General features: G+C 48.4%; 1 protein-coding gene across 1 annotated transcript in view; it reads right to left on the reverse strand.

Annotated features, from left to right (window-relative positions):
- LOC122548117 (unconventional myosin-VIIa-like) overlaps positions 1 to 10,440 on the reverse strand; it is a 563,326-nt gene extending 552,886 nt beyond the window's left edge. Inside the window, exon 1 of the mRNA XM_087993862.1 lies at positions 10,227 to 10,440. Within this exon, the coding sequence (XP_087849988.1) occupies positions 10,227 to 10,244 (18 nt within the window). The 5' untranslated portion in view covers positions 10,245 to 10,440. The remainder of the gene's footprint in view (positions 1 to 10,226) is intronic.
- Positions 10,441 to 21,805: the final 11,365 nt, after the last annotated feature.

Below are 21,805 nucleotides of genomic sequence, written 5' to 3' on the forward strand. Positions count from 1 at the left end.
GTTGCCTATTGATGTAGCTTTTGCTGTTATCAAGATGATGCTGGTCTATGGACTAGTAACCAGTTAGCCATGCCAGACCATTTTGCCTCCCAACAACCGTGTGATTAGTTTTCAAGTACTGAACAGCTTGGAGCTGGGAACAAGTGATAGAGAAGGACAGGGAGGGAGGGAAAAAGGGAGAGAGATGCAGGGGTGTTCAGTTTTGCTCCAACTCAGGAGGGGTCTCTCTGTTCCCTGCAGTGAAACTTCACTGTCAACCTGCAGAAAAAACAATTTATCTTTCCTGAAGCAGCTGTTGTGTCTTTTAACTGAGAAAGTTATATAAGGGAACCAGCCTCCTTGTGTTTCTGACCAATAAGTGGCAACATCTGGAAGAAGACAGTTGAAATAATAGGCTGGCCAGCAGAAGAATCATAAAAGTCATCGCAGCCACAAAACCTGGGAGTAAGGCCAGATCTATCCAAACTCTATTTAACCCTCTTTGCTCGCTTTTTGGTATGTGCGCACAGGAAGTTAATAAGGACACCAGAGTTTTAACTAGTGGCACTATATGCCAATAGTTCATCATTGTTTACATGCAGCCTTTTCACTTGCAATGAATCGTAATTCTCGTTCAGTTTGGAAACCGGGCCTGGAGATCAGGTAAATTGGGGAACTTTGTGTACTTTATAAAATCTTTAACTTTTATGACAACTTGAGCAGACTGGGACTTGATTTCCAGTAACCCATTGAACCAGCAGTACTGTGTGTGGTAGCAGCTATGTGACTGAAAAGCAAACAAACTCTGTCCATCAGGGGAAAACAAAATCTATGATTCTATGATTCCATGAAGTAAAAAAGTCTCTTGCTTTGTTCCACCAACAGACTTAAATACAATTTGACAATAGCTTTAACTTGCTGAGCTGAAAAAGTCCCAATTATCTCTAGTCTCTGATTTGTATAAGCTAATCTATCTTTTAATCTTGCTAATATGTTACTTCGCTTCACTGCATGCTTTAATTTGAGCAGTAACCTTTGATGTAATACCTTATCAAACACCTTTTAGAAACCAAAGTACGGCCCATCTACCAGTTCCCCACTGTTCATCATGAGTGCAAAACAAAAGTAAAATGCAATTAAATAAAATTTCTCTTTCACACAAACTGTTCTTCCTGATCACGTCATGACTTTCTAAGCAACTAGCCATAATCTCCATAATGATTGATTTGAGCACCTAATTGGCCTCTAGTTTCCTGCTTTCTACCTCCCTTTCTCAACTTTGAATATTCATAATGTCCCAGACTCGACAGCCCTCAGCGACAAAGAATTCCAAAGATTCATTACCTGCTAAAAGAAAAATATACCTTCTCATCTCTGTTGTAAACGTGCGACTCCTTATTCTGAGATTATGCCCTCTGGTTGATTTTCTCTCAAGGGGAAACTCAAATATTTACACAAATACCCTATCAAATCCCTCTAAAAATCTTATATGTTTCAATAAGACCTCTCATTTTTCTTATTCATTCCAATGATATAAGTCCAACCTACTTAACTTCTGCGGCCTGGTTAGCTCAGTTGACTGGATGGCTGGTTTGCAAAACAGAATAACACCAACAGCATGGCTTCCTGCATTGACTGGGGCAGCAAGGTGGTTCAGTGGTTAGCACTGTTGCCTCGCAGCACCAGGACCCAGGTTCGATTCTAGCCTCCGTGTGGAGTTTGCATATTCTCCTGTGTCTGTGTGGGTTTCCTCTGGTCACTCCAGTTTCCTCCCACAGTCCAAAGATGTGCGGGTTAGGGTGGATTGGCCATGCTAAATTACCCATAGTGCCCAGGGATGTGCAGGCTAGATCAGTTAGCCATGGGAAATGCAAAGTTATAAGTTAGGGGGTGTTGGTCTGGGTGGGATGCACTTCAGAGGGTCAGTGTGGATTTGGTGGGCTGACACACTGTAGGGATTCAATGATTCTGTTTGATGTTATCATGAAGGTGACACTTCCTCAATTTCAGCTGGAAAAGTAGCAAGTAATATGCCAGGCAATGACCATCACCCCCAGTAAAAGACAATCTAACCACCGCCTCTTCATATTCAGTGGTGTTGCAATCACTAAACCCTCCCCCCACCCCCCACAATCAACATCCTTGAGGTTATCATTGACCTCAGACTGTGTAAACACAGTGGCTATAAGAACAAAACAGTAGTTAGGAATGCTGCAACCAGTAACTAACCTCCTGTCTCCCCAGAGCCTGTCTGCCATCTACAAGGCACAAGTCAGGAGTGTGACGGAATACTCCCACTTGCCTGGATGGGGGCAGCTCCAACAACACTCAAGAATCTTGACACCATTCAGGACAAAGCAGCCTGTTTGATTGGCACCACATCCACAAGCACCCACTCCCTCCATCAGTGACACTCAGTAGCAGCAGTAGGTGCTGAAATTCACCAAAGATCTTCAAAACACACCTTCCAAACCCACAACCATTTCCATCTAGAAGGACAGGACAGCAGATACCTGGGAATACCACCGCCAGCAAATTCCCCTCCAAGCTGCTCACCACCCTGACTTGGAAATATATTCTCATTCTTTCAGTGTCACTGGGTCAAACTCCTGGAATTCTCTCCCTAAAGGCATTGTGGGTCAACCAACAACACATGGACTGCTTAGTGAAGCTCACCAACACCTTCTCAAGGGTAAGTATGGATTAGCATTAAATGCTGGCCCAACCAGCAAAGCTCAAGTGAACAAAAAAAAACACTTGACACTCCCTGAGGTAGTGGCCCTCAGATTAAACCACTACCAGACCACGCTCTCTCAAATGAGAGATAGGACTTTGGTTCTCTGGGACAATGGCGCCTTCACTGAACCTCTCTTCTTGTGAAAATTGCTCTATACCTGGAACCTTCTCTGGACTACCTCTAATGTCAGTATATCTCTCCTTAGATAAATGGCCCAAACTATTCAGTATCCCAGCTACAGTCTGACTAGTGCCTTGTGTAGATTTAGCAAGGCCTCCCTACTTTTACACTCCATTCCCTTTGAAATAAGTCTCAAAATTCCATTTACTTTCCCTATTATCTGCTGAATTTGGATCCTAGCTTTTTGTGAATTATACATTACTCTTCCCCACCCCCTCCCAATCATTCTGTGCCGTAGCGTTCTACAGTCTTTCACCATTGAAATAACATTCAGCTCGTCCATCCTTCCTATCAACATGAGTAACCCCATATCTTCCCATTATATTCCATCTGACAAGATTTTTGTCCATTCACTGAACCTGTCTATATCCCTCTGCAGACTTCCTGTGCCATCCTCCTCATTTCCATTCCTGTTAATTTTTGCGTCATCTGCAAACTTGGCGATAGTGCACTCACTTCCATCATCCAATATATGTTGTAAATAACCGTAACCCCAACACTGATCCTTGCAGCACTTCACCAGATACAGTTTTCAATCCTGAAAATGCCCCCTTTAATCTAACTTTCTGTCTTCTATTAGTTAGCCAAACATCTCTCCATGGTAATGTACTACCTCCAACATCACAGACTCTTATTAAGTAGCTTTGTGTGCGGTCCCTTATCAACTGCTTTTTGTAAATCTAAATATAATACATCTACTGCTTCCCTTTTAGCTATCCTACGTGTTATCTCCTCAAAGAACTGTAATAACTTTGTCAGGCATGATTTCGCCTTCATGAAGCCATACTGACTCTGCTTGATGATGGCTTAAAAATGTGTTGCTGGAAAAGCGCAGCAGGTCAGGCAGCATCAAAGGAGAAGGAGAATCGACGTTTCGGGCATAAGCCCTTCTTCAGGAATGAGGAGGGTGTGCCAAGCAGGCTAAGATAAAAGGTAGGGAGGAGGGACTTGGGGGAGGGCGTTGGGAATACGATAGGTGGAAGGAGGTTAAGGTGAGGGTGATAGGCCGGAGAGGGGGTGGGGGCGGAGCGGTCGGGAAGAAGATTGCAGGTCAAGAAGGCGGTGCTGAGTCTGAGGGTTGGGACTGAGAAAAGATGGGGGGAGGGGAAATGAGGAAGCTGGAGAAATCTGCATGCCATTTCCGGTTCCCCACTATTATTTCCCCAGTCTCATCCTCTAAGGGATCCAAGTTCACTGTGGCTTCCATTTAAAGAAGTTCTTACTGTCTGTTTTTATGTTACTTGCTAGCAGGTTCTCATCATTTATTTTCTTCCTCATTATCAGTTTTTAGTCACCTTCCATTGGTTTTCAAAACTTTCCCAATCCTTTGATTTGACACAATCTTTGCCAAACTATATGTCTTTTTCTTTCAGTGTGATACTGTTTTTAACTTCCAAGGTTAACCACATTCAGATTATCCCCTTGCTAAAATCCTATTTCCTCACTGGAATATGTCTTCATGTGAGCCGTGAACTATTTTCTTAAAAGTCTGCCATTCGATCTTCAAATGTCTTTGCTGATAAACATTTTTCTGTCATCCAAATCCTGCTAACTCAGCCCTTATTCATGTGTAATTACTCTTATTTATGTTTCACACAGTCGTTTCTGACCCAACTTCCTAATTTTCAAACTCAATGCTAAAATCTACCACATTATAGTCACTGCTCCCTGGGGGGATCTCTGATTCTGAGATGCTTCTTAAACCTGCCTCATTAGACATCACCAGATCCAAAAAGGCCTGATCCCTGATTGGAACCTGAGCATCTTCTGCTTGGAAATTGTCACAAATGCGGTCAAAGAACAAGAACAAAGAAAATGTACAGCCCAGGAACAGACCCTTCGGCCCTCCAAGCCTGAGCCGATCCAAATCTATTGTCTAAACCTGTCGCCCAATTCCTAAGCATCTGTATCCCTCTGCTCCCCACTTACTCATGCATCTGTCCAGACGCACCTCAAATGAATCTACCTCTGCTGGCAATGCATTCCAGCCACCTCCACCCTCTGTGTAAAGTACTTTCCATGTGTATCCCCCTTAAACCTTTCTCCTCTCACCTTGAATGCGTGACCTTTCGTTATTGAATCCTTCACCCTGGGAAAAAGCTTGTCTCTATCCACCCTGTCTATACCCTTCATGATTTTGTAAACCTCAATCAGGTCGCCCCTCAGTGTCCTTTTTTCTAATGAAAACAAACCTAATCTACTCAACCTCTCTTCATGGCTAACACCTTCCATACCAGGCAACATCCTCGTAAACCTTCTCTGCACCCTCTCCAAAGCGTCCACATCCTTTTGGTAATGTGGCAACCAGAACTGTACGCAGTATTCGAAATGCGGCCGAACCAACAATTTTTCACTGAATTCCTCTTCATAACTACCTCTGCCAAATTGATTTTTCCGACCTATATGAAGATTAAAGTTATCCATGATTAATGTAATGCCATTTTCACATTCCCTCATTATCATCTGATTTATTCTGTGGCCAACGGAACAACTACTATTGTGGGAGGCGCTATAGAACGTAGAACATTACAGCACAGTACAGGGTCTTATGTCCTCAATGTTGCGCCGATCCGTGTAACCCATAGATTACTCCCACCAGAGTCTTCTTCCCATTCTAAGTCTTACTAATGTATTCATTCCATCTCAAACTAGCAAAGCAGCGCCATTACCCTTCTTTTCCTATTGTCCTTTCAAAAGATCACATACCCTTGAATATTTAGTTCCTGGCTTTAGTTCCATATCTTTGTAATGACTATAAAATCATACACATTAACCTCTAGCTGTGCCAATAATTTGTTTTTTTTCTCTGTACACTATGCGCCTTCAGGTAAAGAGACATAAATTTTGCATTATTATCATTCATTTCCGTTTTGCCCCTTTTTGTCACTTGTTTATAATGCTTGTATCCTCTGTCCCTTCCTCCACTGGTTGGAGTCATAGCTGGCACATAGGAAGGTGGTCTTGGTCATTGATCGTCAGTCATCTGAGCTCCAGGATATCTCTGCAGAATCTCCTCAGGGTAACATCCTAGGCCCAACCATTTTTAACTGCTTCAAAAATGACCTTCCCTCTATCATAAGGTCAGGAGCAGGGATGTTCACCAATGATTGTACAATGTTCAGCACCACTGCTGACTCCTCAAATACTGAAACAGTCCATTCCCAAATGCAGCAACATCTGGACAATACCCAGGCTTGGGCTGAGGAACGCAAAGCAACATTCATCAACATAGTGCTAGGCTCTGATCATCTCCAACACGGAGAATCTAAGCATCTCTGCTTGATGTCCAATGGCATTACCATTGTTGAATCCCTCACTACCAACATCCTAAGGGGTTACCTTTGACCAGAGACTGAACTAGAAGCACCACATAAGTACTGTGACTACAAGAGCAAGTCAGAGGCTAAGAATTCTGAGGGAAGTAATTCACCTCCTATCTCCCCAAAGTAAGTGCACCACCGACAAGTCAGCAGTGTCATGGAGTTCTCTTTCCTTGCCTTGATGAGTGCAGCTCCAACAACACTCAACAAACTCAACACCATCCAGGACAAATCAAACTGTTTGATTGGCACCACATCCACCATCTTCAACATTCATTCCTGCCAGCAACAATACACAGTGACAACAGTATGTACCCATCTACAAGATCCAGTGCAGTAACCCACCCAGACTCCTTCAACCCATGATCTCTACAAGCTGCAATGACCACAACCTGAATACTGCTCTCCAAGCTACTCACCATCCTAGCTTGGAACTACATCACCATTCCTTCAGTGTTGCTGAGCCTAAATCCTGGCACTCCCGCCCTGACAGTACTGCTGGAATATCTACATTACCAACACTGCAACAGTTCAGGAAGGCACCTCACCACCACCTTCTCAAGGGCAATTAGGGATAGGCAATAAATACTGGCAATGAGAGTTTTTTGAAGAAGTAACAAAGAGGAGTGATGAGGGCAGGGTGGTGGACGTGATCAATATGGACTTCAGTAAGGTGTTCGACAAGGTTCCCCATGGTAGCCTGATTAGGAAGGTTAGATCATATGGAATACAGGGAGAAGCAACCATTTGGGTACAGAACTGGCTCGAAGATAGAAGACAGAGGGGGGTGATGGAAGATTGCCTTTCAAACTGGAGGCCTGTGACCAGTGGTCCACTGTCTTTCGTCATTTATGTAAATGATTTGGATGTGAACATAGGTGGTATAATTAGTTAGTAAGTTTGCAGATGACACCAAAATTGGAGGTGTAGTGGACAATGAAGAAGGTTACCTCAGATTACAATGGGATCTTGATCAGATGGGTCAATGGGCTGAGGAGTGGCAGATGGAGTTTGATTTAGATAAATGTGAGGAGCTGCATTTTGGGAAAGCAAATCAGAGCAGGTGTTTGGTATGCTTTCCTTTATTGGTCAATGCATTGAATATAGGAGTTGGGAGGTCATGTTGTGGCTGTACAGGACATTGGTTAGGCCACTGTTGGAATATTGCATGCAATTCTGGTCTCCTTCCTATTGGAAAGATGTTGTGAAACTTGAAAGGGTTCAGAAAAGATTTACAAGGATATTGCCAGGGTTGGAGGATTTGAACTACAGGGAGAGGCTGAGCAGGCTGAGGCTGTTTTCCCTGGAGCATCGGAGGCTGAGGGGTGACCTTATAGAGGTTTATAAAATCATGAGGGGCATGGATAGGATAAATAATCTAGGTCTTTTCCCAAGGGTGGGGGAGTCCAGAACTAGAGGGCATAGGTTTAGGGTAAGTGGGGAAAAATTTAAAAGAGACCTAAGGGGCAACTTTTTCACGCAGAGGGTGGTGCGTGTATGGAATGAGCTGCCAGATGAAGTGGTGGAGGCTGGTACAATTACAGCATTTAAAAGGCATGTGGATGGGTATATGGATAGGAAAGGGTTCGAGGGATATGGGCCAGGTGCTGACAAATGGGACTAGATTGGATTAGGATATCTGGTCGGCATGGATGGGTTGGACTGAAGGGTCTGTTTCCATGCTGTACAGCTCTCGGGCTCTGTGACTTGTGATGCCCACATTGCATGAACACATTGTTTTAATATTGGAGATGTTGCTCCACATTGCATATGCAGATGCTATTTGAAATTGTACTATTCTGATCACCACAAGCTTTCCCCAAGTTGACATCATGAATATAGACCAAGAGAATTAGTGATCCTTGGACTGACCCCTGAGGAAACCCACTGGATACCTCAAGTCTAAAAAAAAGCAGATATTGTGGTTGGCATGGATGAGTTGGACTGAAGGGTCTGTTTCTATGCTGTACATTTCTATGACTCTATTTGTCTAAGATGTGTCTTCTGATACCACTCCTGTAACTCTCAAGAGCAGCCATCCTTTCGCATAATTCACTCTTTTTTGAATGTTTAGCTCACCCAGTGTCTCCACTGCTTCCTCCTTCAGTATGAGTTTGGCAGTGTCTTCACTAAAGCAGAAGCAAAACAGTCACTTGGTACCTCAGCCATGTCGTCCGGCTCCAGGTGTAAACCATACTTTTGAACAGGACTCCTCCTTTTTACTCCTCTTGCTCTGTTTATACGATTTACAAAAACACTTTGTGATTCCCTTTTATACTGGCTGCCTATCTCTTCTCATAATCCCTCTTTGCTTCTTCTATCCCTTTCCATTTTCTATTTGAATTACTGATATTGAGACTATTTCTCACTGACATTGTCAACCTGACAGCTGCTGTATGTACCTTTATTTCCTGCTTCATCTTACTGTCTGTCCTTTTGTCATCCAGGCTTTGTTTCTTCTCCTTTTCCCTTTTCCCTGGGGTGGGGGGGGGGGGGGGGGGGGGTGGAGGTCCAGAACTAGAGGGCATAGGTTTAGGGTGAGAGGGGAAAGATATCAAAGAGAGCTAAGGGGCAACTTTTTCACACAGAGGATGGTGCGTGTATGGAATGAGCTGCCAGAGGATGTGGTGGAGGCTGGTACAATTACAGCATTTAAGAAGCATTTGGATGGGTATATGAATAGGAAGGGTTTGGAGGGATATGGGCCGGGTGCTGTCAGGTGGGACTAGATTGGGTTGGGATATCTGGTCGGCATGGACGAGTTGGACCGAAGGGTCTGTTTCCATGCTGTACATCTCTATGACTCTATGATGGGAATCTAGCTCAACCATACACAAACTGTCTCCTCTTTAAATGCAGCCCATTGTTCCATTGTAATCTTGCCTACCAACCTTTGGTTCAATTTACATTGGCTCGACCTATTTTTGTTCCAACAAACCTGGCCCTCCTCCATTTATTTATTTATTGTTTATCTTTTTTTTCTGTTTTTCATATCTAACCTTAATGGTATGATGTTGTGATTACTAATCTCAAAATATTGCACTATTTAATCCATTCATCCCAGTTCATGACTTACAGACAGATCCTGCAATGGTTCATAGGATTAGAACCATACTAATGTAGACAATTCTCCTAAATAGACTCGAGAAACTCTTCTACGTCTCTGCCCTTATACCACTACTATCCTAATCTGGGCCTCAGTGCTTACCACGCCACAGACCCGGGTTCGATTCCAGCCTCCGGTGACTGTCTGTGTGGAGTTTGCACATTCTCCCCATGTCTGTGTGGATTTCCTCCAGGTGCTCCAGTTTCCTCCCACAGTCCAAAAGTGGAGTAGCCATGTTAAGTTGCACAGTGCCCAGGGATGTGCAGGCTAGATGGGAAATGCAGGGTTACAGGAATAGGGTAGGAGGGCGGAGGGTCAGTGTAACTCGATGGACCAAATGATCTGTTTCCACACTGTGGGGATTCTATGATTCTAATCTACGTTAGCATAATTATAGTCTTTCATTATAACTAATCCATCACTTCAACTATAAATCTTCGATTCTAATGTTTTGCTCCTCACCCTCTCTATGAGAGAATAAAAAAAATGAGTATTTTTGTTTGTTGTTCCTTTATGCTGTTTTTAATCTGTCAGTGTATTCAGGCTTGCGTTTTATAATGATCAACTCCACCTTCTCCCCCACTTATACCAAATGGTTCCATATTAACAAGGAGAGTCACAGACCTCACGAGAGGGTAGTGGAAGAGCATAAAATCTAATAAAACGAAGTATGAAGGACAATTGAAGTGAGGCAATAGTAGATAAAGAGTCTTTGAATATGGCAGGACAGTGAGGAATTGCTGCTCATAATCTGAAATGATTTAATTTAAATGGCTGTAGTTTCAAATGGGAAAGAATTACTAACAATTAATAACAGAGAAGTACTGCTTTTCCTTTCTTTTCTCCACCGCTGTTTTCCACACAATAAATGAATTGTGAGGTTTGATTAATCAAAGCTTCTTACCTCTCTCAGGACAACCATGATGCCCAGTGGCAGCTCTCACCAGCTCAGAGACAGGAGAATCGGGGGAATGTAAGGCTGAGAATATGCAGAACAGAGAAATACTCTGCACCTTTGTCTACTCCATAAGTGAGGTAATGCCCAAATCACCACGACATTTCAATGTAGGTTCCACCCTCAGTAAAAGCATCAAAAACAGAAGGAATGGTATTTACCATCCATAAATCCCAACATATCTACAAGTTCGTTCTATTTAAGTGAGTTAAATATAACCATGAGTCAGGTTGAGCGATGAGTTCTATGATTTGTTCCCAGATCCACTGGTCGAAGACTTTGACCTTATAATGAGCTGACAACACCACACCCGTAATACACGCTTACACAGACAGAGTGAGTGAGAGAGAGAGAGAGAGAGAGAGGCCATTCACTCTGATATCACCCAAACAAAGATCTCATCAGTTCTTTTCTACCTGAATGCATAGAGGAGTAGAATTTATACATTTGTCCTCAGGGTGACAGTGCTTATTGCAAATCCAAAACCACCCTTAAGAGTTGGTGACCTTTTCTCAAGAGTTGCAAAGGACCCACATCTACCATGATAGACCCGGGGCTGCTGAAAGAATATGCCTAGGTCAGGGTGATACTGTATATGAGTGTTGTCCCAGGACAGTGGCTTTCTTTGGTGGTCATGGTTACATGGCATAGCAGTGTCACTGCAATAACCTTGGTGTGGAGATGCTGCATTGCTTCCTTTAATCATGGTGCCCTCACAGCTGTGGGAGTGTGATTGTTTAGCTCAGTAACTTCCCCATTCAAATCAACCAACCAGCAAATAAACAGAGCCATTTTTTAACACGTCTGTATCTTAACATCAGGGTAATCGTAGAATCCTGATGGTGTGGAAGCAGGCCATTCAGCCCATTGATTCTGCACCAACTCTCTAAAGGGCATCACAAACCCCATCCCTGTATTTCCCATGGCTAGTCTACCTAGCCTGGGCACTATGGGCAATTTAACGTGGCCAATCCACCTAACCTGCACATGTTTGAACTGTAGGAGGAAACCAGAACATCTGGGGGAAACCCACGCAGACACGGGGGAACGTGCAAACTCCACACAGACAGTCACCAGAATCGAACCCGAGTCCCTGGTGCTGTGAGGCAGCAGTGCTAACCACTGGTCTACCATTCCACCATAAAGTGGCATAGGTGTCATTCAAATGTAATTTCACCTGTAAATATTTCACATTTTATCGGTGTCACTTCCTTCATGCATACGTTTTGGTTTATTTGTTGTGACTAGTTTAATCAGAGAGCTAACCAGCATGCCTCATGGTTGACCCACGTTGATGGTTATAGTGCAATTCAGGACATTCCCTTTATTGGGAAAGGAATAATGTTGTGGTGTTTAGCATTCACTGGTTATTGAATATTCATTGTCAGTGTTAACTCTGTTGGGGCACGGCTGAGCTGACAGACTCAGACGGCCCTCCATTCTGGGTATTGTCGAGGACGTTGTAGATACACAATTAAAAATCACACAACACCAGGCCATAGCCCAACAGGTTTATTTGGAGGCACTAGCTTTCAGACAAGTGCTCCTTCATCAGGTAGTTGTGAAGCAGGATCGTAAGACATAGAATTTATAGCGAAAGATCAAAGTGACACATCATACAAATAAGATGGCGGCAGCGGAGTAGGCGGCTTCGGGGGTGCTGTGCCCAAGCTTCTCCTCCTCTTCTGCTTTTTCTTTTCTTATTTTTTTCTCTTTTCAATTCTTTTTCTCTCAGTTTTTAAAAGAAAGATTTTGCTTATACTTACCTTTTGAAGATCTTCAACAGAGTCCGGAGCAGTGGCTTCAGAGTCTGTGAAGCTACAGAGTCTGGGGACTACAGAGGTAGCTAGGCTACAGAGCCACTCGGGCTACAGAGTCAGTGAGGCTATAGAGTCAGTGGGGCGACACAGTCAGTGGGATTACAGTGACAGTGGGACTACAGAGTCAGTGAGGCTACTGAGTCAGTGGGGCTACAGTGTCAATGAGGCTACAGGAACAGTGAGGCTACAGTGTCTGAGGAGCTACATAGTCAGTGGGGCGACAGAGTCAGTGGGACTACAGTGTCAGTGGGGCTACAGAGTCAGTGGGGCGACAGAGTCAGTGGGACTACAGTGTCAGTGGGGCTACAGAGTCAGTGGGGCGACAGAGTCAGTGGGACTACAGTGTCAGTGGGGCTACAGAGTCAGTGGAGCGACAGAGTCAGTTGGGCTACAGAGTCAGTGGGGCTACGCGTCAGTGAGGCTACAGAGTCAGTGGGGCGACAGAGTCAGTGGGACTACAGCATCAGTGAGGCTACAGAGTCAGTGGGGCGACAGAGTCAGTGGGACTACAGAGTCATTGGGGCTACAGAGTCAGTGGGACTACAGAGTTAGTGGGGCTACAGAGTCAGTGAGGCTACAGAGTCAGTTAGGCTAAAGAGTCAGTGGGGCTACAATCAGTGAGGCTACAGTGTCAGTGAGGCTACAGAGTCAGTGGGACTACAGTGTCAGTGTTTCTACAGTGTCAGTGGGGCTACAGTGTCAGTGAGGCTACAGGAATAGTGAGGCTACAGTCAGTGAGGCTACAGAGTCAGTGGGACTACAGAGTCAGTGGGACTACAGAGTCAATGGGACTACAGATTCAGTGGGACTACAGAGTCAGTGAGGCTACAGAGTCAGTGAGACTACAGTGTCAGTGTTTCTACAGTGTCAGTGGGGCTACAGTGTCAGTGAGGCTACAGAGTCAGTGGGACTACAGTGTCAGTGTTTCTACAGTGTCAGTGGGGCGACAGTGTCAGTGAGGCTACAGGAATAGTGAGGCTACAGTCAGTGGGGCTACAGAGTCAGTGAGGCTACAGAGTTAGTGGGACTACAGAGTCAGTGGGACTACAGAGTCAGTGGGACTACAGAGTCAGTGGGGCGACAGAGTCAGTGGGGCTACAGAGTCAGTGGGGCTACAGAGTCAGTGAGGCTACAGAGTCAGTTAGGCTACAGAGTCAGTGGGGCTACAGTCAGTGAGGCTACAGTGTCAGTGGGGCTACAGAGTCAGTGGGACTACAGTGTCAGTGTTTCTACAGTGTCAGTGGGGCTACAGTGTCAGTGAGGCTACAGGAATAGTGAGGCTACAGTCAGTGAGGCTACAGAGTCAGTGGGACTACAGAGTCAATGAGGCTACAGAGTCAGTGGGGCTACAGAGCCAATGGGACTACAGATTCAGTGGGACTACAGACTCAGTGAGGCTACAGAGTCAGTGGGACTACAGAGTCAGTGAGGCTACAGAGTCAGTGGGATTACAGTGTCAGTGTTTCTACAGTGTCAGTGGGGCTACAGTGTCAGTGAGGCTACAGAGTCAGTGGGACTACAGTGTCAGTGTTTCTACAGTGTCAGTGGGGCTACAGTGTCAGTGAGGCTACAGGAATAGTGAGGCTACAGTCAGTGGGGCTACAGAGTCAGTGAGGCTACAGAGTCAGTGGGACTACAGAGTCAGTGGGACTACAGAGTCAGTGGGACTCCAGACTCAGTGGGGCTACAGAGACTGTGGGGCTACAGGAACAGTGAGGCTACAGAGTCAGTGAGGCTACAGAGTCAGTGGGGCTACAGAGTCAGTGGGGCTACAGAGTCAGTGGGACTACAGTGTCACTGTGACCATAGAGTCAGTGGGGCTACAGAGTCAGTGGGACTGCAGTGTCAGTGAGGCTACAGAGTCAGTGAGGCTACAGAGTCAATGGGACTACAGATTCAGTGGGACTACAGACTCAGTGAGGCTACAGAGTCAGTGGGACTACGGAGTCAGTGAGGCTACAGAGTCATTGAGGCTACAGTGTCAGTGGGACTACAGTGTCAGTGGGACTTCAGTGTCAGTGGAGCTACAGAATCAGTGGGGCTACAGGAACAGTGAGGCTACAGGAACAGGTCGGCTACAGAGTCAGTGGGGCTACAGAGTCAGTGAGGCTACAGGAACAGTGGGGCTACAGAGTCAATGGGACTACAGAAACAGTGAGGCTACAGTGTCAGTGGGACTGCAGTGTCATTGGGACTACAGAGTCTGTGAAGCTACAGTGTCAATGGGACTACAGAGTCAGTGGTGCTACAGATTCAGTGGGACTACAGGAACAGTGAGGCTACAGAGTCAGTGGGGCTACAGAGTCAGTGAGGCTACAGAGTCAGTGAGGCTACAGAGTCAGTGAGGCTACAGAGTCAGTGAGGCTACAGGAACAGTGAGGCTACAGGAACAGTGAGGCTACAGGAACAGTGCGGCTACAGAGTCAGTGAGGCTACAGAGTCAGTGGGACTACAGAGTCAGTGGGGCTACAGAGTCAGTAGGACTACAGGGTCAGTGGGACTACAGAGTCAGTGAGGCTACAGAGTCTGTGGGACAACAGAGTCAGTGGGACTGCAGTGTCAGTGAGACTACAGAGTCAGTGAGGCTACAGAGTCAGTGGGACTACAGGAACAGTGAGGCTACAGAGTCAGTGAGGCTACAGAGTCATTGAGTCTACAGTGTCAGTGGGACTACAGTGTCAGTGGGGCTACAGAGTCAGTGGGGCTACAGAGTCAGTGGGACTGCAGCGTCAGTGGAGCTACAGAGTCAGTGGGGCTACAGAATCTGTGGGGCTACAGGAATAGTGAGGCTACAGAGTCAGTGGGACTACAGAGTCAGTGAGGCTACAGGAACAGTTGGTCTACAGAGTCAGTGGGACTACAGAGTCAGTGGGACTACAGAGTCAGTGGGACTGCAGTGTCAGTGGGACTACAGATTCAGTGAGGCTACAGAGTCAGTGGAGCTACAGAGTCAGTGTGGCTGCAGAGTCAGTGGGGCTACAGAGTCAGTGGGGCTACAGAGTCAGTGAGGCTACAGAGTCAGTGGGGCTACAGTCAGTGGGGCTACAGAGTCAGTGAGGCTACAGAGTCAGTGGGGCTACAGAGTCAGTGGGGCTACAGAGTCAGTGGGGCTACAGTGCCAGTGGGGCTACAGAGTCAGTGGGACTGCAGAATCAGTGAGGCTACAGAGTCAGTGGGGCTACAGAGTCAGTGGGACTACAGAGTCAGTGAGGCTACAGAGTCAGTGGGACTACAGAGTCAGTGGGACTGCAGTGTCTGTGGGGCTACAGAGTGAGTGGGGCTACAGGGACAGTGTGGCTACAGAGTCAGTGGGACTACAGAGTCAGTGAGGCTACAGAGTCATTGAGTCTACAGTGTCAGTGGGGCTACAGAGTCAGTGGGACTGCAGCGTCAGTGGAGCTACAGAGTCAGTGGGGCTACAGAGTCAGTGAGGCTACAGGAACAGTTGGGCTACAGAGTCAGTGGGACTACAGTGTCAATGCGGCTACAGTGTCAGTGGGGCTACAGAGTCAGTGAGGCTACAGAGTCAGTGGGACTACAGTGTCAATGCGGCTACAGTGTCAGTGGGGCTACAGAGTCAGTGAGGCTACAGAGTCAGTGGGGCTACAGAGTCAGTGGGGCTACAGAGTCAGTGGGACTACAGTGCCACTGCGACTACAGAGTCAGTGGGGCTACAGAGTCAGTGAGGCTACAGAGTCAGTGGGACTACAGTGTCAATGCGGCTACCGTGTCAGTGGGGCTACAGAGTCAGTGAGGCTACAGAGTCAGTGGGGCTACAGAGTCAGTGGGACTACAGTGTCACTGCGACTACAGAGTCAGTGGGACTACAGAGTCAGTGGGACTCCAGAGTCAGTGGGGCTACAGAGTCAGTGAGGCTACAGAGTCAGTGGGACTACAGTGTCAATGCGGCTACAGTGTCAGTGGGGCTACAGAGTCAGTGGGACTACAGTGTCACTACCACTACAGAGTCAGTGGGACTACAGAGTCAGTGGGACTACAGAGTCAGTGAGGCTACAGTGTCACTGGGACTAAAGGTTCAGTGGGACTACAGAGTGGGCGGCACGGTGGCACAGTGGTTAGCACTGCTGCCTCACAGCGCCAGCGACCCGGGGTCAAGTCCCGCCTCAGGCGACTGACTGTGTGGAGTTTGCACGTTCTCCCCGTGTCTGAGTGGGTTTCCTCCCACAGTCCAAAGATGTGCAGGTCAGGTGAATTGGCCATGCTAAATTGCCCGTAGTATTAGGTAAGGGGTAAATATAGGGGTATGGGTGGGTTGCGCTTCGGCGGGTCGGTGTGGACTTGTTGGGCCGAAGGGCCTGTTTCCACACTGTAAGTAATCTAAACTGTGAGGCTACAATGTCAGTGGGGCTACAGAGTCAGTGAGGGTACAGAGTCAGTGGGGCTACAGAGTCAGTGGGGCTACAGGAACAGTGAGACTACAGTGTCAGTGGGGCTATAGAGTCAGTGGGGCTACAGAGTGAGTGGGGCTACAGGGACAGTGTGGCTACAGAGTCAGTGGGACTACAGAGTCAGTGAGGCTACAGAGTCATTGAGTCTACAGTGTCAGTGGGGCTACAGAGTCAGTGGGACTGCAGCGTCAGTGGAGCTACAGAGTCAGTGGGGCTACAGAGTCAGTGAGGCTACAGGAACAGTTGGGCTACAGAGTCAGTGGGACTACAGTGTCAATGCGGCTACAGTGTCAGTGGGGCTACAGAGTCAGTGAGGCTACAGAGTCAGTGGGACTACAGTGTCAATGCGGCTACAGTGTCAGTGGGGCTACAGAGTCAGTGAGGCTACAGAGTCAGTGGGGCTACAGAGTCAGTGGGACTACAGTGCCACTGCGACTACAGAGTCAGTGGGGCTACAGAGTCAGTGAGGCTACAGATTCAGTGGGACTACAGTGTCAATGCGGCTACCGTGTCAGTGGGGCTACAGAGTCAGTGAGGCTACAGAGTCAGTGGGGCTACAGAGTCAGTGGGGCTACAGAGTCAGTGGGACTACAGTGTCACTGCGACTACAGAGTCAGTGGGACTACAGAGTCAGTGGGACTCCAGAGTCAGTGGGGCAGTGGGGCTACAGAGTCAGTGGGGCTACAGAGTCAGTGGGACTACAGTGTCACTGCGACTACAGAGTCAGTGGGACTACAGAGTCAGTGGGACTCCAGAGTCAGTGGGGCTACAGAGTCAGTGAGGCTACAGAGTCAGTGGGGCTACAGGAACAGTGAGGCTACAGGAACAGGTCGGCTACAGAGTCAGTGGGGCTACAGAGTCAGTGAGGCTACAGGAACAGTGGGGCTACAGAGTCAATGGGACTACAGAAACAGTGAGGCTACAGTGTCAGTGGGACTGCAGTGTCATTGGGACTACAGAGTCTGTGAAGCTACAGTGTCAATGGGACTACAGAGTCAGTGGTGCTACAGATTCAGTGGGACTACAGGAACAGTGAGGCTACAGAGTCAGTGAGGCTACAGAGTCAGTGAGGCTACAGGAACAGTGAGGCTACAGGAACAGTGAGGCTACAGGAACAGTGCGGCTACAGAGTCAGTGAGGCTACAGAGTCAGTGGGACTACAGAGTCAGTGGGGCTACAGAGTCAGTAGGACTACAGGGTCAGTGGGACTACAGAGTCAGTGAGGCTACAGAGTCTGTGGGACAACAGAGTCAGTGGGACTGCAGTGTCAGTGAGACTACAGAGTCAGTGAGGCTACAGAGTCAGTGGGACTACAGGAACAGTGAGGCTACAGAGTCAGTGAGGCTACAGAGTCATTGGGTCTACAGTGTCAGTGGGGCTACAGAGTCAGTAGGACTACAGGGTCAGTGAGACTACAGAGTCAGTGAGGCTACAGAGTCAGTGAGGCTACAGATTCAGTGGGACTACAGGAACAGTGAGGCTACAGTGTCAGTGGGGCTACAGAGTCAGTAGGACTACAGGGTCAGTGAGACTACAGAGTCAGTGGGGCTACAGAGTCAGTAGGACTACAGGGTCAGTGAGACTACAGAGTCAGTGAGGCTACAGATTCAGTGGGACTACAGGAACAGTGAGGCTACAGAGTCAGTGGGGCTACAGAGTCAGTGAGGCTACAGAGTCAGTGAGGCTACAGGAACAGAGAGGCTACAGAGTCAGTGGGGCTACAGAGTCAGTGGGGCTACAGAGTCAGTGGGACTACAGAGTCAGTGGGACTACAGTGTCAGTGAGACTACAGAGTCAGTGAGGCTACAGAGTCAGTGGGACTACAGGAACAGTGAGGCTACAGAGTCAGTGAGGCTACAGAGTCATTGAGTCTACAGTGTCAGTGGGACTACAGTGTCAGTGGGGCTACAGAGTCAGTGGGACTGCAGCGTCAGTGGAGCTACAGAGTCAGTGGGGCTACAGAATCTGTGGGGCTACAGGAATAGTGAGGCTACAGAGTCAGTGGGACTACAGAGTCAGTGAGGCTACAGGAACAGTTGGTCTACAGAGTCAGTGGGACTGCAGTGTCAGTGGGACTGCAGATTCAGTGAGGCTACAGAGTCAGTGGGACTACAGAGTCAGTGGGACTGCAGTGTCAGTGGGACTACAGATTCAGTGAGGCTACAGAGTCAGTGGGACTACAGAGTCAGTGGGACTACAGAGTCAGTGGGACTGCAGTGTCAGTGGGACTACAGATTCAGTGAGGCTACAGAGTCAGTGGAGCTACAGAGTCAGTGGGGCTACAGAGTCAGTGGGGCTACAGAGTCAGTGGGGCTACAGAGTCAGTGAGGCTACAGAGTCAGTGGGGCTACAGTCAGTGCAGCTACAGATTCAGTGAGGCTACAGAGTCAGTGGAGCTACAGAGTCAGTGTGGCTGCAGAGTCAGTGGGGCTACAGAGTCAGTGGGGCTACAGAGTCAGTGAGGCTACAGAGTCAGTGGGGCTACAGTCAGTGGGGCTACAGAGTCAGTGAGGCTACAGAGTCAGTGGGGCTACAGAGTCAGTGGGGCTACAGTGCCAGTGGGGCTACAGAGTCAGTGGGACTGCAGAATCAGTGAGGCTACAGAGTCAGTGGGGCTACAGAGCCAGTGGGACTACAGAGTCAGTGGGGCTACAGAGTCAGTGAGGCTACAGAGTCAGTGGGGCTACAGAGCCAGTGGGGCTACAGAGTCAGTGAGGCTACAGAGTCAGTGAGGCTACAGAGTCAGTGGGACTGCAGTGTCAGTGGGGCTACAGAGTGAGTGGGGCTACAGGGACAGTGTGGCTACAGAGTCAGTGGGATACAGAGTCAGTGAGGCTACAGAGTCATTGAGTCTACAGTGTCAGTGGGGCTACAGAGTCAGTGGGACTGCAGCGTCAGTGGAGCTACAGAGTCAGTGGGGCTACAGAGTCAGTGAGGCTACAGGAACAGTTGGGCTACAGAGTCAGTGGGACTACAGTGTCAATGCGGCTACAGTGTCAGTGGGGCTACAGAGTCAGTGAGGCTACAGAGTCAGTGGGACTACAGTGTCAATGCGGCTACAGTGTCAGTGGGGCTACAGAGTCAGTGAGGCTACAGAGTCAGTGGGGCTACAGAGTCAGTGGGACTACAGTGCCACTGCGACTACAGAGTCAGTGGGGCTACAGAGTCAGTGGGGCTACAGAGTCAGTGAGGCTACAGAGTCAGTGGGACTACAGTGTCAATGCGGCTACCGTGTCAGTGGGGCTACAGAGTCAGTGAGGCTACAGAGTCAGTGGGGCTACAGAGTCAGTGGGGCTACAGAGTCAGTGGGACTACAGTGTCACTGCGACTACAGAGTCAGTGGGACTACAGAGTCAGTGGGACTCCAGAGTCAGTGGGGCTACAGAGTCAGTGAGGCTACAGAGTCAGTGGGACTACAGTGTCAATGCGGCTACAGTGTCAGTGGGGCTACAGAGTCAGTGGGACTACAGTGTCACTACCACTACAGAGTCAGTGGGACTACAGAGTCAGTGGGACTACAGAGTCAGTGAGGCTACAGTGTCACTGGGACTAAAGGTTCAGTGGGACTACAGAGTGGGCGGCACGGTGGCACAGTGGTTAGCACTGCTGCCTCACAGCGCCAGCGACCCGGGGTCAAGTCCCGCCTCAGGCGACTGACTGTGTGGAGTTTGCACGTTCTCCCCGTGTCTGAGTGGGTTTCCTCCCACAGTCCAAAGATGTGCAGGTCAGGTGAATTGGCCATGCTAAATTGCCCGTAGTATTAGGTAAGGGGTAAATATAGGGGTATGGGTGGGTTGCGCTTCGGCGGGTCGGTGTGGACTTGTTGGGCCGAAGGGCCTGTTTCCACACTGTAAGTAATCTAAACTGTGAGGCTACAATGTCAGTGGGGCTACAGAGTCAGTGAGGGTACAGAGTCAGTGGGGCTACAGAGTCAGTGGGGCTACAGGAACAGTGAGACTACAGTGTCAGTGGGGCTATAGAGTCAGTGGGGCTACAGAGTGAGTGGGGCTACAGGGACAGTGTGGCTACAGAGTCAGTGGGACTACAGAGTCAGTGAGGCTACAGAGTCATTGAGTCTACAGTGTCAGTGGGGCTACAGAGTCAGTGGGACTGCAGCGTCAGTGGAGCTACAGAGTCAGTGGGGCTACAGAGTCAGTGAGGCTACAGGAACAGTTGGGCTACAGAGTCAGTGGGACTACAGTGTCAATGCGGCTACAGTGTCAGTGGGGCTACAGAGTCAGTGAGGCTACAGAGTCAGTGGGACTACAGTGTCAATGCGGCTACAGTGTCAGTGGGGCTACAGAGTCAGTGAGGCTACAGAGTCAGTGGGGCTACAGAGTCAGTGGGGCTACAGAGTCAGTGGGACTACAGTGCCACTGCGACTACAGAGTCAGTGGGGCTACAGAGTCAGTGAGGCTACAGAGTCAGTGGGACTACAGTGTCAATGCGGCTACCGTGTCAGTGGGGCTACAGAGTCAGTGAGGCTACAGAGTCAGTGGGGCTACAGAGTCAGTGGGGCTACAGAGTCAGTGGGACTACAGTGTCACTGCGACTACAGAGTCAGTGGGACTACAGAGTCAGTGGGACTCCAGAGTCAGTGGGGCTACAGAGTCAGTGAGGCTACAGAGTCAGTGGGACTACAGTGTCAATGCGGCTACAGTGTCAGTGGGGCTACAGAGTCAGTGGGACTACAGTGTCACTACCACTACAGAGTCAGTGGGACTACAGAGTCAGTGAGGCTACAGTGTCACTGGGACTAAAGGTTCAGTGGGACTACAGAGTGGGCGGCACGGTGGCACAGTGGTTAGCACTGCTGCCTCACAGCGCCAGCGACCCGGGGTCAAGTCCCGCCTCAGGCGACTGACTGTGTGGAGTTTGCACGTTCTCCCCGTGTCTGAGTGGGTTTCCTCCCACAGTCCAAAGATGTGCAGGTCAGGTGAATTGGCCATGCTAAATTGCCCGTAGTATTAGGTAAGGGGTAAATATAGGGGTATGGGTGGGTTGCGCTTCGGCGGGTCGGTGTGGACTTGTTGGGCCGAAGGGCCTGTTTCCACACTGTAAGTAATCTAAACTGTGAGGCTACAATGTCAGTGGGGCTACAGAGTCAGTGAGGGTACAGAGTCAGTGGGGCTACAGAGTCAGTGGGGCTACAGGAACAGTGAGACTACAGTGTCAGTGGGGCTATAGAGTCAGTGGGGCTACAGAGTGAGTGGGGCTACAGGGACAGTGTGGCTACAGAGTCAGTGGGACTACAGAGTCAGTGAGGCTACAGAGTCATTGAGTCTACAGTGTCAGTGGG

Source organism: Chiloscyllium plagiosum, unplaced genomic scaffold, assembly GCF_037043375.1.
Source record: "Chiloscyllium plagiosum isolate Xiang-an unplaced genomic scaffold, Cpla_swu_hap1 HiC_scaffold_13, whole genome shotgun sequence".
In the NCBI taxonomy this organism is placed as follows: Eukaryota; Metazoa; Chordata; class Chondrichthyes; order Orectolobiformes; family Hemiscylliidae; genus Chiloscyllium; species Chiloscyllium plagiosum.